This window comes from Tachypleus tridentatus, chromosome 1 (genome assembly GCF_004210375.1).
Source record: "Tachypleus tridentatus isolate NWPU-2018 chromosome 1, ASM421037v1, whole genome shotgun sequence".
Lineage (NCBI taxonomy): Eukaryota > Metazoa > Arthropoda > Merostomata > Xiphosura > Limulidae > Tachypleus > Tachypleus tridentatus.
Window position 1 is genome coordinate 132,904,495 of NC_134825.1, and position 16,062 is coordinate 132,920,556.

The window sequence follows — 16,062 nt, forward strand, 5'->3', positions numbered from 1 at the left end:
AAAGAAGAAGGCACAGAAATCGTTAATTGAACACGGAATTGGTAATATATGTTGAAAAGACAATTATGAGTGATGCACGAATTGAGGAACATAAGGTTATAAAATTCTTATGTTATAACATAAGGTTATAACATAAGATTCCTTGATGGAATCTAGTGGTGAATGAATGATGAATGATAGTAAGTGCGATATCGACTAAAAATGAAGCAATTCAATGGTATCACTGTACCAGAAATATTATACTCATTTGTCATTACTTTCTGCAACTTTATAAAAATACCGAAAACGCGTTGTTTGTTTCACAGACAGTACCTTTGCTTGTCGTTTAGATTTCACATTTCCCTCATCATATAAAGTCTCGGGCTTTTCATACATCGCTGAAACCATGTCAACGGTATATGCAAGCTGAAAGTTGATACTTCTAGTATGTGTTCGGTGTACTTCGGTATTGTTTCAGTTATGGATTTAAAACGTATGTTCATTCATACATACTCTTAAAACAGAGTGTTTTAATCAGTGAGACGTCGAGATGTTACGGAAAATTTTATATATATTGATTACTGCAGATCAATGCGGGTGGTTTTCATGTAACTATGTTTCAAGCTGTTTTCATGTTACCAGAGAACATGATGTCGAATGTTTCTTGCAACAGGTTCTCCAGATCCTCCAGAGGAATACTGGAATAGTTGAAACACAAATAGAAGCTATACGTGCTACAAAAGACTATTGTGATAGATCTTTGCAATAGGTAAATATTTTTTTGTAAATTATCCAGCTTACAAAAAACAACGACTCGAAAATATGAAATAAAATATTTATGTAAATCTTGATGACAGCATAATTCCCAAGAATATTAAAAAATCAACATTTTATTAAACAGAAAAGAAACAGTTCACTTCAACGAGTAATTTAATCGTCATCATTATGGTCAAAACATCTAGTATAAAGAGGCTCGAATGTCATTAAATTATCGATAGTGTGTCGTGCAGCCAGAACAACCTGAAAGACACACTGTGTTTCATTAACAAGAGTGATAAGTTAGCGATATTCTATTTCCTCTATCTCGGACTGTTCTCCCTTATTTCACACACCAAATTTCAAATAAATCCTTTAAGAAGCACTTGAGATATAAAAATCTATAATTTTGATAGAATATCTTCCTGTTTTTTCTTTGTTGTTGTTGTTCAAACTGAAAAACACTTATCTTTCACGATTTTTTTTTCAGATTTAGTAAACTGATAGATCTTTACAACTTATAATTATTTTTCAAATTAAAGATAAGCCACGTGTACAAAGTTATTTTGACCAACATTTTGTGCACACCTACACTATCGGTCTGCAACTTTTACCACATCTTCATCTAAGAGACGTATTTGATTAGATAAAAAAGATCAATACTCGATCAGCACCGTTTTAAATGCATAAGAATGGATCGCTTGGTTTACTAACTGAGGGAACTCATTAAGGAAGCATAAACTCTATGAATAACAATGGTGAAGAATGTTCTTCTATTTTTATTTTATTATTAAGCCCCTAATTACCTTATTAGATGCTAATTACATAATCTACTTTAAGGAAGGCAGTAATTGACTCATTTAAATGATAAACTACTTGCGTCTTTAATTTCAAAGCCTAAGGTCTGTACAAAAATGAAAATGTGCCCTATTTCAGAGTCTTTTATTCCATTCGAATCCCCCCACCAAACATGCTCGTCCTTTTAGCTGTGGGGGCTCTATAATGTGACGGTCGTTCTCATTATTCGTTGTTAAAGAGTTGGCGATGGGTGGTGATGATTAATTGCCATCCCTTTAGTTTATCGCTGCTAAATTAGATATGCCTCGCGTAGCTTTGCGCAAAATTCATAATAAACCAAACTTTTTCTCCCTTCTGGGGCAAAAATACTATAAAAAAATCGTCCATGTTCACCATCGAGTTACCATATAAAGAATTACGATAATGAAGCAAGTCAACTCTTGGTTGACACACATAATGGATCATCTTTATAGCAATATAAAGTTGGTTTTTCTCATTAATAACACCTCAGAACGTTTTTAAACCATCTTGTTGTTTTTAGGTTGTAAGTGTTATTGTTAAATACTCCAAAGTCATTATTCAATCAAGATGATTTAATTTTGATTTATAAGTAATTCAGTAATTCTATATTAAAACCGTTTCATACAGGTAATGAATCATTAGGTTAAATGTGTCACATTCAAAACCAACATAAGAAAGGATAAAAACAATGGAATTTTCTATAATTTATGATCCTGCTTTTAACTTTATTTTTTCTCTCGACATGTACCTCTACCGTTACAAGGAAGCAATCTTATACTTTATTTGATAGTAGAATGACATCCAAACGTCAACCTAATATCTGAAGACGAAAATAAAAACTTGCAGTCTTGTGCCTCACAATTTGTTTCGTCTCAATATATTTCAAATTTCGCTAAACAAAGGCTATTTTGGCTTATCCTTTCTTAATTTTGAATTGATAGACTATAGGGGTGGCAAAAATAACAACAGGACCCACTGCCAGCTTGAGCTGTTGTTATGTAGCCGAATATTAGTAGTTGATCGTCACTTTTATCACACTCAAGACTACAAAGCGTACAGCACACTTTGGGGCAATGGGATGAGAACCTTGGGACGTCAGTTTCATCCGAATAAACCAAACATCAAGTCATATCAAGCCTTCTCGATAAACTCGATTGTTTAATAAATAACTGAATGTGATTCTTCTTTATGAATCCTGCAGACACGGATCCACGTCATGAATTCAGTAGAAAGGAAAAGAAACTTGTTGTCGAAACATATTATTGTAAGCAAATCATGTAATATCAACTTTAAGCAAAAAATGGGAACTATTTATTTCCTGTGGTGATTCAAAGGACTTTGTATAAATTCTTCCATATAAATTAGAAAAGTTCGGCTAAAATATAGCAAAGAATGGGAAGCGCCACTAGAATGATTACTCTATCCATTTTGTTTCTAAACATTACGCGGAAAGATTGTCGTATAAAGTACTTATCTACTTAGATGTTTGTAACGATTGTTCATATTCCCTATACTGATTATTCTAATGAAGAATCCAAATGAGAAATAAGTTCCGATTGCACGAAATTAAAAAAAAGTATTATCCAAATAAACAATATATTAAAATAATGTTTAATGAAAACAGATAAAGCATAATTATTACCATGCATCCACACCTTTATTTTTATGAATCCGTGTCTTCAAATGACAAAAGAAGAAACAGAAGCTGTCTTAAATAGAGGTGCATTGTAATTCATTATTATATATTATCAGTGTTTTAGCTTCTGTCATTGTATTACTTTGCCTTTCGTAATACTGTGAGGTTCATTCTGTAAGTACTAACTAAACGATTCTATTCACAAAATAGGCCTTCTGGATATCGTCAACAATTTTCAAACAAAAGTCAGGTTGATAAATTAAATTAAATAAAAAAGTAAGAATTTGTTCAGACGTTCCTTTGTTTTATCAAAACAATATTCTATCTTCATTTCTGATATCACTCAGAGTTATCAGTGAATAAAGAAATACGCTCTTAAAGCTGAATTGTACTTTTTTGTTTCTTGTCAGGTGGACAGGCTAGCTTCAACTATAAACAGACTATTTCTGTCAGCTTGGAGAGAGAGAGAAACTACGAGCGTAGAAGAAGAAGATAGATGAAGACTTGCTCTGGCTTTATCGTTTTTAATAACATTTAAAATGGCTGTCTCATTGGTTCTACGTGATACACTAAAAAGTGAAGAGCACAGATACAACCCAGACGAATACCAGTTATGCATTATTGAACCAAGTTTATTGTATGTGTGGTTTACAGACATTAATTTAACATTCACGTTTTATCAACAAATCATTTCCTTTTATTTGCCGACGCATTATTTCCTGCTTCACTAGAACTGATTAGACCTAAGTATTATGTCACATTATCCTGCATTTATTTGTAAGATGATTATTATATATGGATTTAATAGAAATTATGAAAAACGTTCTTAACATTTTATGTACATTTTATTGACTCTAAAAAGTTTATAGATTATATAAAACATTATTGTAATACAATGTAAATTTGACAAACAGGTTTTAATTTTAAATGATTCCTGTAAAATACCCAAGCAAAGTTTTCCCTGATTTTAGCCTTACTTAGGTGTTCCAGTAGTCTTTCATACATCATTACAACTTGTTCCATTTATTTTTATGCATTGCATCGATGGGATACTTATTGGAAGTATTCATATAATAATTTAACTGATTTGGCTTTACTGTTTGTTTATAGCCACTCCATGCTCTTTATTGACTAAAGTAATGTTTCAATATTCCTGCGTATATCATATTTGTCTCTTTGTATTAAGCCTTCTGAATATATATATTAATGTCTTAGTCGTCTTTATAGGTCTATTTATTACCTTATCTTTATCTGTTTATTTGTTTTTTCATCACTTTATCTACTGGCTATTTGTTCTGTGCCAGGTCATTGAGTGATCAGTTCTGTGAGTTTTTATACTGTTTCGCTCTAATTTGTTCAGTCTGTATAGGTAGATATTGCGCTGCTGTACTTGAAGATGTGATTACCCTTTGTACTCTTTAACCCTAATAATGTTGTAACTAATGTTATATGTAGTCTATGATCCTTTTTCTATAGTAGAGTTAGGTGAAATGCGTAGACCTTATATGCTTTGTTTTCTGCCAGTGTGGTTGTGACTTTTACGCTGCTTAATCCTGTTTAGCATCACTTCTATGTGTCTTCTCCAATTGAGTTCGTTATAGATACTGTGGTTTTCAGTTTTCTTATGATCATTTTTTTCTTGTTTACACTATAGTCCAAATTTATTTTTGATGAAGTGCGTTCAATATGAATAAAATTATGCATAAATATTCGTTTTATTCAAACAATAAAAACAATTAAAGTTACGTTGTGAATCTACTGTAACTTTCTTGATTTTATTTATCATCTGAACAAATAGTATAATAATTTTATTTCAACAAAATTTATAATCATACCTATCTATAAAATATACAAAATATGTAATATAACCTCTATTGTAAATTATGGTTTGTTTTAATTTTTTGTTAATAATAAAAATATATGTATTACTATAGTCTTGAGTTGCTTTCCATCTAGTCTGTTTGTTAAAAAATTAAGATCAGTTTTGTGCAAATAGACCTTGTGTAACTTTGCGTAAACTTCCGAAACAAGCAAATGTCACTTGGGAACACTCTAAATAACCTCAAACCTTTTCAATCCAACTAGTCTTCTGTCAACCTGAATAGTCCGTGCAAGTTTTAAGTTGAACAAGTAAGCCAAGTTGAATGGCATGGTGAATATCAGTACGATACCTAATTTGTGTTCCTGTAGACCTTTGTAATTCACTATTGCAGCTACCTATTTCATTTTATGTTTACAAACATTATGTATTGTGTACTGCCTATTTCTGAGTAACAAAGGGCTACATAGTAGAATTCTGGAATACATTTACACCCTCTTCCAACCCACCTTACACACAATACTAATATAGAATAAAGCTGTAAAAACAGAAGGCAGAATCAACCTTATCAAATTTATCGAGACGATGGTCATCCCAGGCTTATACTGATACATTCTTTGACGTGTAGTATTAATTAGGCTCATTTAGTTTTAATCTCAACGGATAAAGTTCTTCCGAAACTACTCAATCCGCTTTCTGCACATCGCATCAAACACTGGTGTGAGTTGTGAATGAAGAAAACTAGAACCGTTCCAAACTAAGTCTGCAAGAAACAAAAAATTTCACTACGCACAAATGAGTTTTATAGGAGTGACGACCTACTTCCCCAAACGGTTGGTATTAATATCGAATTAAAAGTATCTTTTTGCATTAAAATATTATTTCAGTTACATTCCTTTCTTAAAGTATGCTGTCTCAATGCTCTTGGTAAAACAATATGAATAAACCACAATACTCTTGAACCTTTCTTCTTAAGTTTTCCTTGGATTATCTAATACTCTATCCGGAGTTTTCATTTATTATTAACTGTTCGTAATCGTGTTACTTAAAAAAGGGCAGTTAATTTTGGTTCACTGGTTCTCACTCTCGTGCCTCTCTAAATAAGGTCTTTAATGTTTGTTGCTTTTTGTCTGTTATTGAAGATAACTTCATATTGTAATTTCACTTTGCTTTTTTCGCATTTAAATTGTAAATAACACTATATTTTAATTTGGATACCTCGTTTAAACAAGAAAGAAACAACATAAACTACATTTAAAGTACCCTGGGATTAATTCTCTAAGATTACTGTTTCGATTACAACTATAATTATGAAATCTGTATGTCCCTAAATAGTTGCAACTTTTTTTCAGATTTCGACTGTGACAAAAATAAAGTTTTCACAAGTTTCATGCAAGTTCTTTTTGTGGTCTTTTAGAAATAAAATAAAAACAATAATTTTATATTACAATGACGTCATTCCCCTTTTGTACTTAACATCAAACATTCCAACTCGATCTCTCTGTGGGTGAGAGTAAATGAATCTATGTGTGTAGCATGCATATACAAATAATCTAATTATACTAAGTTACTAGATAATGTATATGACCATTTTAAATCACAACTCAACACAGGGAAAAATAATACATAGGTTGAGTATGTTGTATTAAAACAAGTTTGGGGTCTCTCTGTGAGTAGTGTAGTTTCTATCGCAATAGGCTCCTCCTTGCAAGGCTTGTCATAACTCGGTGGTTAGACCGTTTAACTTATGATTTGATGGTTGCAGATTTGAATCTCTGTCATCGAACATGATCGCCCTTTATTTTGTAGAGATATGGCTTATGTACTAAATCAAACACAGTGGAATCTCTTTCCATTTACGAAAACGGTCTCTTATATACACTTCAATATATGACATGTGAATAACCAATTGATAGTTTAGAATGTCCCCTAGTGGTTTTTTCAGTCATTTTAACCTGTAAAAAGGCTAAGGCTACCATATTCTTTCAAACAATATTTTAAGAAGGTAGGTTGTGTCTTTCGTCTGCTCGAATTGTTTTAAAAAAACCTAAATACATCTTAGTTACTAAGGTTAATAAATTATAGCGAGATTATATGGAATCTGTATAGTGATTTATGATTTTTGGTTATTCAACTGTATATATAAAACCTAAAAAAATTTTGTTTCATATCTTCCATGTGCAAAATTTCAAAAGGCTTAGCAATCTATATCCAACAGCAACTGAGTTCAAAAGTCATAACGAGAAGAGATAATTATTTTTCTTTGATGGATTGTTTAGGCAGAATACTCATGATGAAACTTTGTAGAATGGACGGCAACTGTCTGTTGTGGAGATACCAGTGTAGAGAACGACGTTTCGAAAGTCTTCTGCCTTTCGTCTTCTGTAGTTCTCCGACTAATGAGCGTTAATCACAATTACAGCTTCCGAGGCTTATAGTATATTGACTATAACTGATAAGTATCAATAATCTGCCTCTTGGTGTATTTGTTTATGTATTTTAAGGCGAGGTTTTCAAACATTCAACAATGTACGAAAACACACTAACGTTTACGTGAAGCAAATATTTTTTTTTTCATTCAATGAAACAAAGTGGCGGAATCAGGTGCTTTTCTTGAATAAACATAATGTTGAATTTGACATAATTCATCAAGTAATGCATGCATTATAGAAACTACAGAAAGCTGATAATTATATATATATTTTTTTTTTTTAAGAATGCACGTGAGAGTGAGAACAGTCTCAGATGCAGGAGTTTTTATGCTCAGCAGGTAAGTGGTGGAACGTTATCCCAGTTTTTATAATTCGGGTTTTGTAATCTTTAAATTGTAGTTATTCAAAATGAAGATTTGTTTTACACAAAGTATACCTTGTACTTTCTTACCATAAAATAAAACTGTTCATATAACTGAAATAAATCACATGTGTACCTTAACTCTGTTTTTTTATAACTGATTGCCATCTGGAGAACATACGATGCCACAGAACTCATTTCGCCACGATATATACGACGCTAAAGACAGAAAAACATTATCAATAACGTTATCTGAGGGATGTTTCACCAGAATAAACATTATCTGGGTGACTTTTCACTAATGAAAACCGGATGAACGTCACCTTTGTGACGTTTCACTAGTGAAACTATAGTGAACATATTTCCCGAACGATATTTTACTGATTGAGCCTAGATGAACTTTTCAATGGTATAACATGAGTGACAAGTCGCTGGTGAAACCAGAATAAACATCACATGAGTGACATTTCACTCTTAAGTCAGGATTAGACCTTAATGACTTGAGCATAGAAGTCGAAATTACATTTAGCAATTAGAATCCATGACAACTTCAAATCTTCTTAAGAAATAAACTCGCATACACTTCTGCATATTCATTAGATTCCTTTCCAGCAGCTTTTTTGTGTGTATATCATTATCAACTGATTTATTTTCAACATTCTTATACAATGCCCAGATAAATCACCTGATATAAATCCGATTGAAAATTTATGGGCTGAGTCATATCAATAAACGAAAGGTCAGACGAAACACGAAAGATGAGCTTTTTAAAGTGCTCAAAGACGGACAGCAGTTAATCACTCGGGAATATCTGCACAAACTCATTAAAAGCATGCTACGTCAAGGTGAAACAGTACCGAATCCAAGGAATGCTGACTGAATATTAACTTGCGAAACTGGTTTGTGTTATTTTGAGTTTAATTTTTTCTTTCAATTATTACAAAAACTTTTCTGGTCATTTTTGTAGACTAATTGGAATAAGAAGATTTAAGAATGTGCACAACCCTTTTTATAAAAATAATGAAATAAAAACTCCATAACTCAAGCATTTTTGAAAACTGGACCTTTCTTCAGACTCCCAGTTTGCCCCTTAAGAAGAAAGTTTCAATTTTTAGAAGGTGCTTTGGTTATAGGGGTTTTATTTCATTTCTATTAAGACTTCTTGAGCTTACATGTCTTTCTAACATCATGAATTTTATGAAAATACGTAACTAAAATCATAACTTCAGGTATTTATGCGCCTGATAGTTAATAACCAATCGGTGTAATTTGGGATGTGATTTCTCATGCAGTAAATCATTTTCTGTTGGATCCAGTGCAGCATATCTTTCTATAATGATAGCATAGCTAATCGACAATAAAACATGGTAACGAGATGCCCCACAAACATAATATTCTTTTTTGTATGAAGAGGTGACTAACTTTATCAAGTGCTTCATCCATGAAACTAGTGGTAGAAAAACGCTAGCAAACTTATGATCAAACTTTCAAGTAGCTGAAATGGGATATACTGTACATAATCTTCCAATAGAATAGCTCTACCTGGAACATAGTTGACCTTGTGCAAATATATGCTTATTTCCAGAGAGTCCTACTCTACACAGCTAAGAATAAAAAAGAGACAGGAGGTCCCACCCTTGTAACAAACTGCCTCATATGAATATTGTTTTCAGATCAACTGAAACATGGTGTTCAGATTAGTTTCAATCTACTAATCAGAAGATTCAATTATTTCAAAAAAGTTTCTAGCAGTAACACCATTGTACCCGTAGTCATTGTTTTTGAGCGAGTTATAAATTCCTGCAGAAAGTTCTTTCAGTTCTTTGATTCATATAGTGTAAAAGACACTTTACTTTGGGTTTTTATAAATTCTAGAACCTTGATTTAAAGGACAAGAGACAAACTCACTGATGATAAAACTGACCAAACCAACCTATGAAAAACAGTGTCAAAGAAAAAGGAAGTCCAAATAACACTGCCAAGAATTTAATGGTTATTCCTGGACTGTGAGCAGTTTGAAATGATTACTATCTAAACCAATAGAAAGCTTTTCATCCATTCTTCAAATAGTATATGCCTGCATGCCATCAATATATTCTTTAGCACATTTTTGTCAACAGTGTACTGCTAATATTGCTAACCACTTCAATCGTCTTCTTGCCATCATCATCAGTGGTATTATCGCTAATGTCTTTGTAAAATACTTTTGTTTCCTTAAGCTTTCTCACAGCTTCTTTAATAATACTGGCATCTACCAGACTTTGCCATACAGTATGATGGCCTTTGACAATAATGTACAGTTCAGGATATGGTAAAAGAGACTAGTCTTACATTGCTTTGAAAAGCCTTGGTTTTTGTATAAACTGTCTTTCCAAGGCATTATACTTCCAGGATAATTAGTTAATCATTAATCTACTTAAATGTAGATTGTCTTTGCTTTATTATCAAAAACAGGAACTATCAAAGTTAGTTCAAAAACAGAATAAACATAATTCTGTTGTTTTAACAATCACCTTACTTGCACTTAAAGAATGGCACTGCCATTGGTTTGTTTGTTGTTTCTTAAGTATTAAAAAAAACATTTATTACAAATGAATGGGTACATCTCATGCTGAGATTTAGTTAATTTGAAACTTAACTTGAGAAAGTGCTATGTCAACTTGCAAAAAGTAAATTTTAAAAACATCTAACATTAGAAATTAACCCAAATATTTTATTAATTCATCTCATTTCAGAGTAAGAATATTTTCCTTGGAGAACTATCTACAAAAATCATGTTTCCATTAAAATAAAAAAAACTGAATGTTAATTCGATTTCAATTATGTAATCTTACAAAAACTAAATTGCAATACTTACTTTCATCTTCCATCTTCAGTTATCTTCTATTACAAGTGTCATTGGTTATTGTAAAAGTATCTTGAATACCATACTGATATGGAAGGTGGTCTTATAAATTTGGATTCCTAGTGCTGTTTTGAATCCCAAAGAATCATATTACCAAGATTATGTATACACAAAACTGTACTATTCTTGCACCTCTAGAACAAATTGGCAACAGACTAGAATAACTGAATCCCTTCAACAAGATGAATCTAGCAAGAGTATACATTACTTGAAATACAGCAGACTGAATGATTTAATCTAAGCACAGAGAAGAACATCTCTTTCACTGTTTACCCATACACTATACAAACCATCTTAAAACAAACATTCTTGTGTTTAATGCTGCCTGTTTCAGCTTGTACACACCAAGGTTTTTCTTTGTATGCTATTTAGGGAGAGTATTCATTATGAAACTAAGTTGTATCAATGGCAACTGCCAATTGCAGGTGTGCCTGAAGACTTTTGAAAAGCCATGCTCTACATTTGTGTTATTACAACAGGCAGTTGCTGTCCATTCAATTAAGTTTCATACACCAATATTATTCTTCATACATTTGTCTAAGGTTGAAAGTTACGTCACTGCTTCAATCTTTTTACAAACTACATCACTGGAATCAACAATGTTTTGAAGCATATTCTGTTCTTTTGCAATTTTGAGAAATTAATCAATTTCTGTATTCTGTTTGCAAACAGGTCAATATCAGCTAGAACAAATTGCAAAGATTATATGCACATAGCATTGCACTCTGCAAGCCACACATAATCCCCGTAGCAAAAATCTACAAGTTGGTAATATAATTTTTCCAGTTTCCACTACTTTATATAACCACTTATTGTTTCTATTACACAATACAGCTTTGCAAAAAACCTTGAAAGACAGGATTCCTGTTAAGGATGTTCTGAAAGTATTTCACTTCGTAACTAGTAATCTTGTGGAAATTTATGTGAACAACTGTTTTGCATACCTTATTTTGAATTATCATTTTTTCCTAATATTTCAATAAGTGCTTGCAGTCAACTAAACTTCGAGAGTTCCATAACTCCCTTTACTATTGAAAATTTTCAAACATTAGATGCAGAGACTTGTTTGAAAGAGCTCTCACATTTCCATACTTGGTTTCCAAAGAAATCCACAGATCTGGTCCCAAGAGTCTCAGAAATTCCTTTGAGCTCAATACAAAAGTGCATTAAAAATTAAAAAAAAACAACAACCATGATTTTAGACAGTTTTCAATAACATCTTCAATATCAGTGCCAGTTGAGATGTAAATCTGTTTAGTGAAACTTACAACCTCTTCCCCCCAAAAAAATCCTCTACTCCAAATTTTTGGGAAAAAATATTTTACATTCATAATGCTTTAAAGTATTTTTTCTGACTTGCATTTGGTGGGAGTCAAAAACACATGCAAAACTTCCAGTTATTTGTTCAAAATTATAGGAAGAGTTTTAAAAAATCTACAAAGAAGCTTACAATTGAGAATAAGCAGATGATATACATCTATAACAATCAATTCAATGAACATACTTTGTAATACACATTAAAACATATGTTCTGATCAGTAACACAAAATTCTTTCATATTTTTACTTTTATTTCATGAAGTATATTTCCCATACATTACATGTTCAAATGTTACAACTGTATCCCTTAAATTAACGAAATTGTTTTCATCTAACAGTAAACTTTATGCTTAGTGTTTAAAGAATAACAAAAAAGCCTTTAATACATTCAAATAATGCTTTGATAAACCATACTTATGAAATTTCACAAACAACATTTTGGAACAGCTTAAACACACTGATCTACAAGGTGAGTTAAACCAATATACTGACAATTTCTACTTAATAACTAGACATAAAAAAAACTGTTTCATCACTTGTGCAGATGCTAATACATAGAAATTTCTTCTGCTCTTCTTTCACCAAATAGTGATACTTTTTGACTCCATGAATATCATACCTTATCATATTATTGTTAAAGATCAAAAAGTGTTTAACGCATCTGTAAAGGACTAATACGTAATCCAATGGAATCTTTTCCAACCTCTGCTACACAACAAACTTTACATACAATTCCCTTACACTCTGGAAAATAGCTTGTTTGACAAAGTGGACATTTAATTTCTGGTTTTCCTCTGTAGATTGGCAGATAACTCTGACCACAAATTGAAAAAGGGTTATGTTCATCATATTGAAGTTGGTGCTGGTCTACAGGATTTTTGTCACAAGCCTGTAGTATTTTCCTAGTCTGGGCTGCAACTTCTGGTCTTGGTCCCAACTCAAGAAGACGACGAGCAAAGGATCCTGCAGTATTAAAGTTTTTCAACTTGAAAAAAAGATTAAGAGCTGTTCGGAGAGTGAGAATCAGGTGGACTGGCTGTAGATTACAATGAGTGAAATATGCTGCCATCTCACACAATCTCTTCTGTTGATCTAAAGTGTCTTTAGGTAATCCCTTCCTTTCAAGCTCAAGTGAAAGACCCAACACATATTCTCTACAAATCTCCAATATTTGCCGAGCTTCAGCAATATCTTGTTTCGTCTCAACCATCAACAATAATATACTGAGTAGCAAGGATCGGAAACGTTCAATGGCCTCTTGAAATTTGCCTGATGTAGTCAGTTGGTAGCACATCTGTAAGCGCTGAATTAAATCATTTAATTTACAACCAATAGCAGGCAAGCCTCCCTTTGCTCCAGCTTCTTTCCAGTTTCTGTGTGGATGAGCATACATAGTTGGAAGATAAGGCAAGGCTAGAAAAGATGTTCGAGCTCGAGTGAAGGTAGTCATAAAGAGACTCTTTAATGGTTCAAAGTTCACAGCTCCTATCTGGTCATGTAAAAGTCGGAAAGCTGTTTCAAAAGAACCTGCAAGTACATGATCTACAACAAATTTAGAGTTATTAGTCCAGACTTGTGTCTGCAAAATGCCCCGTGTTGGTGGAACAAAATATCCTTCTCCACCTTCCACTGCAGCTGGTACACCTTCAAGTTCTGGTGGAAGCTCAAGATCTTCATCTTCAATATCCCAACCTCCACCTGCTTCCTTTTCCTCTTCATCTTCAAAACCAACTTTTCCTTCCCCAAACCCTTCTTCATCTAACATTAATTCAGCATCAGCACCCCAGCCTAAATGTAATCAATATATTTTTTATTTAAATAATTTGACCATAATATTATATTATAAAAATATTAAAACTTTTATTTTGAAATATTTCATTGCACAAAACACAACTATACAAAATTAATTTTGATGTAAATATTCACTTGCTACAAAACCTTAAAAAAACAAAAAACAATTTGACAGAGTGCAAAAGATCACAAATTCCCTCCTTTAATTTATAAATATAGCTTTTCAATCTTAATTTATAGAAGTTTCATTCACAATAACCTTTTCATAATGTAAACTGTAAAGGGAAAAAAAAACACATTTTTGGAAATGGTTAATCTTAGTTTCATTTCTTCTAATTTTACCACATAATAAATGTTTATATAATTGTAGAAGCTTTAACTAACTTAAAAGATTATATGTGAGGAGTAATTCTAAGAAATAATATTCTACTGACCTTCATTCATTTCTTCATCCACAAGTTCAGGAACCATTGCTGTTTTGCGAGCACCCATCACACCTTCAAAGAATCCCTTTGAAATGCTTAACAAGGGCCAGTTTTCTTCACACTGTGTGATTGGAGGTGGTGGTTGAAGGAGAACAGCTTTTGGATCAGGTTCTGGAAGCTTCACATCTTCTGACTTAAATGAATCCTTCAAGTTGTTTGCTTCTTCATGCATTCCATGAGTGACAGCACAGAGATAGGCAAGAGAAAACTGGCCACAATTCTAACATACACATTCAAATCATGTCACATTACAGAAAAATCTGGACTACAACATATTTACTGATCACCACAATGCATTGATATACATAAGCATGACTCAGTTTTAACTTAAGTTTTCAACCCATGATAAAACATCCACATCATATTTATAATTACATTCTTTAATAATACATTACTCATTATACCATGATAACATCTGTTGGCCAAAGTTTATCTTTATAATTACTTGATATAACTTGGCTAAATGTATATATTTTGCAGCATTAGTAAGGTTAGATGATATAAAAGTGAAAAATTATGCACACTTAAATGATACAAACCACAGTATGTATTTTACATTCCAATGTCTATTATAAACAAGAAACACTAAGCAATTTTTCTTATTTTCAAAATCAAAATATATAATTGTCAAAGCTTCAAAAAGAAAAACAAATTGGTGCTTGTATTTAATGTACTTTTTTTTTTGAGAGATAAGAAAGTACACTAAAAAAAGTGGAAATGAAAGTTTTCTCGGTAATTAAACTGTTATTGATCAGCCACATTGTTTTTGTATTATTTTTTAATACATTTTTGTTATTATTAATCCCATATAAATATTCTGTTGTGTATGACCTGTTTGGTCACTCAGAATGGAAAATTGCATCCATATAAAGGTTTTCAACAAAACTAGAAACCAAAATAATAATGAATTTTGGGAAAACCATAATTTATTTTCAGAGTTCTCTCTACTCTCCTTTCAAAAAAGGTTAATAATGAATAAAAAAGAAACTTGATAGTTGTCTAAGAGTCAAACTGGACATTGGAAAATGTTATACAACTACTGTAAAAAAAACTGCTATCAAACATTCAAGATGTCAATGACATTTTTCAATTTAGAAACCCAATTACTCAAAATAAGCTCTTCATTATAAAATGCTGTATAATTATAGTCAAAATAAACCCTAACAATTTTTATTTATTAAAATTATTTTCAGCAATTTACAGAAACTTTAGTGTTCAAATATTTTTAGATATATTCATCTAAAATGTTAAATATAAGTGGAATGAAAATATTAAAAAGCAATTCTGTCAAAAATTTAAAAAAAAATTGCTAAATGTAATAAATAGATGTGGTCCAGTTTCTGTAACAATCACAAATGTACCTAATACAATTTATTAAATATTGTATATTTCATGCAGAATATAAAAAATACATTTTTCTTTGAAATTCTTGAAATGTGCTAATGAATCTTCTTTTATTCACAAGTGTGAATGATCTTGGAAATTTATATTTATTATTGAATTTATTCAAGCAAATGTATGGTTATAGTTCAATTTTATAATTTAATAAAATTGGTGAAGCATTATGATTTATTAGATACCTTGCTCTTTTATGTATGGCCCACCAAACTTTATCTTAAAGATAAATTTAGGAATCTATCAGATATTTTCTCTGCTAATTTTACATAAAACTGGATTGAATCATCCAGTTAAGGATTACATTAATTCTGAACAAATCAATGCAAGTTAGAAGAATCTGTACTTGCTATTATGAGACTTAC

General features: G+C 31.7%; 1 protein-coding gene across 1 annotated transcript in view; it reads right to left on the reverse strand.

Annotated features, from left to right (window-relative positions):
* Nucleotides 1–12,259: 12,259 nt before the first annotated feature.
* Nucleotides 12,260–16,062, reverse strand: part of alphaCOP (coatomer subunit alpha) — a 51,066-nt gene continuing 47,263 nt past the window's right edge. Inside the window, exons 12-13 of the mRNA XM_076452835.1 lie at nt 14,252–14,522; nt 12,260–13,814 (exon numbers count right to left, since the gene is read on the reverse strand). Of these exons, the coding sequence (XP_076308950.1) occupies nt 12,679–13,814; nt 14,252–14,522 (1,407 nt within the window). The 3' untranslated portion in view covers nt 12,260–12,678. The remainder of the gene's footprint in view (nt 13,815–14,251; nt 14,523–16,062) is intronic.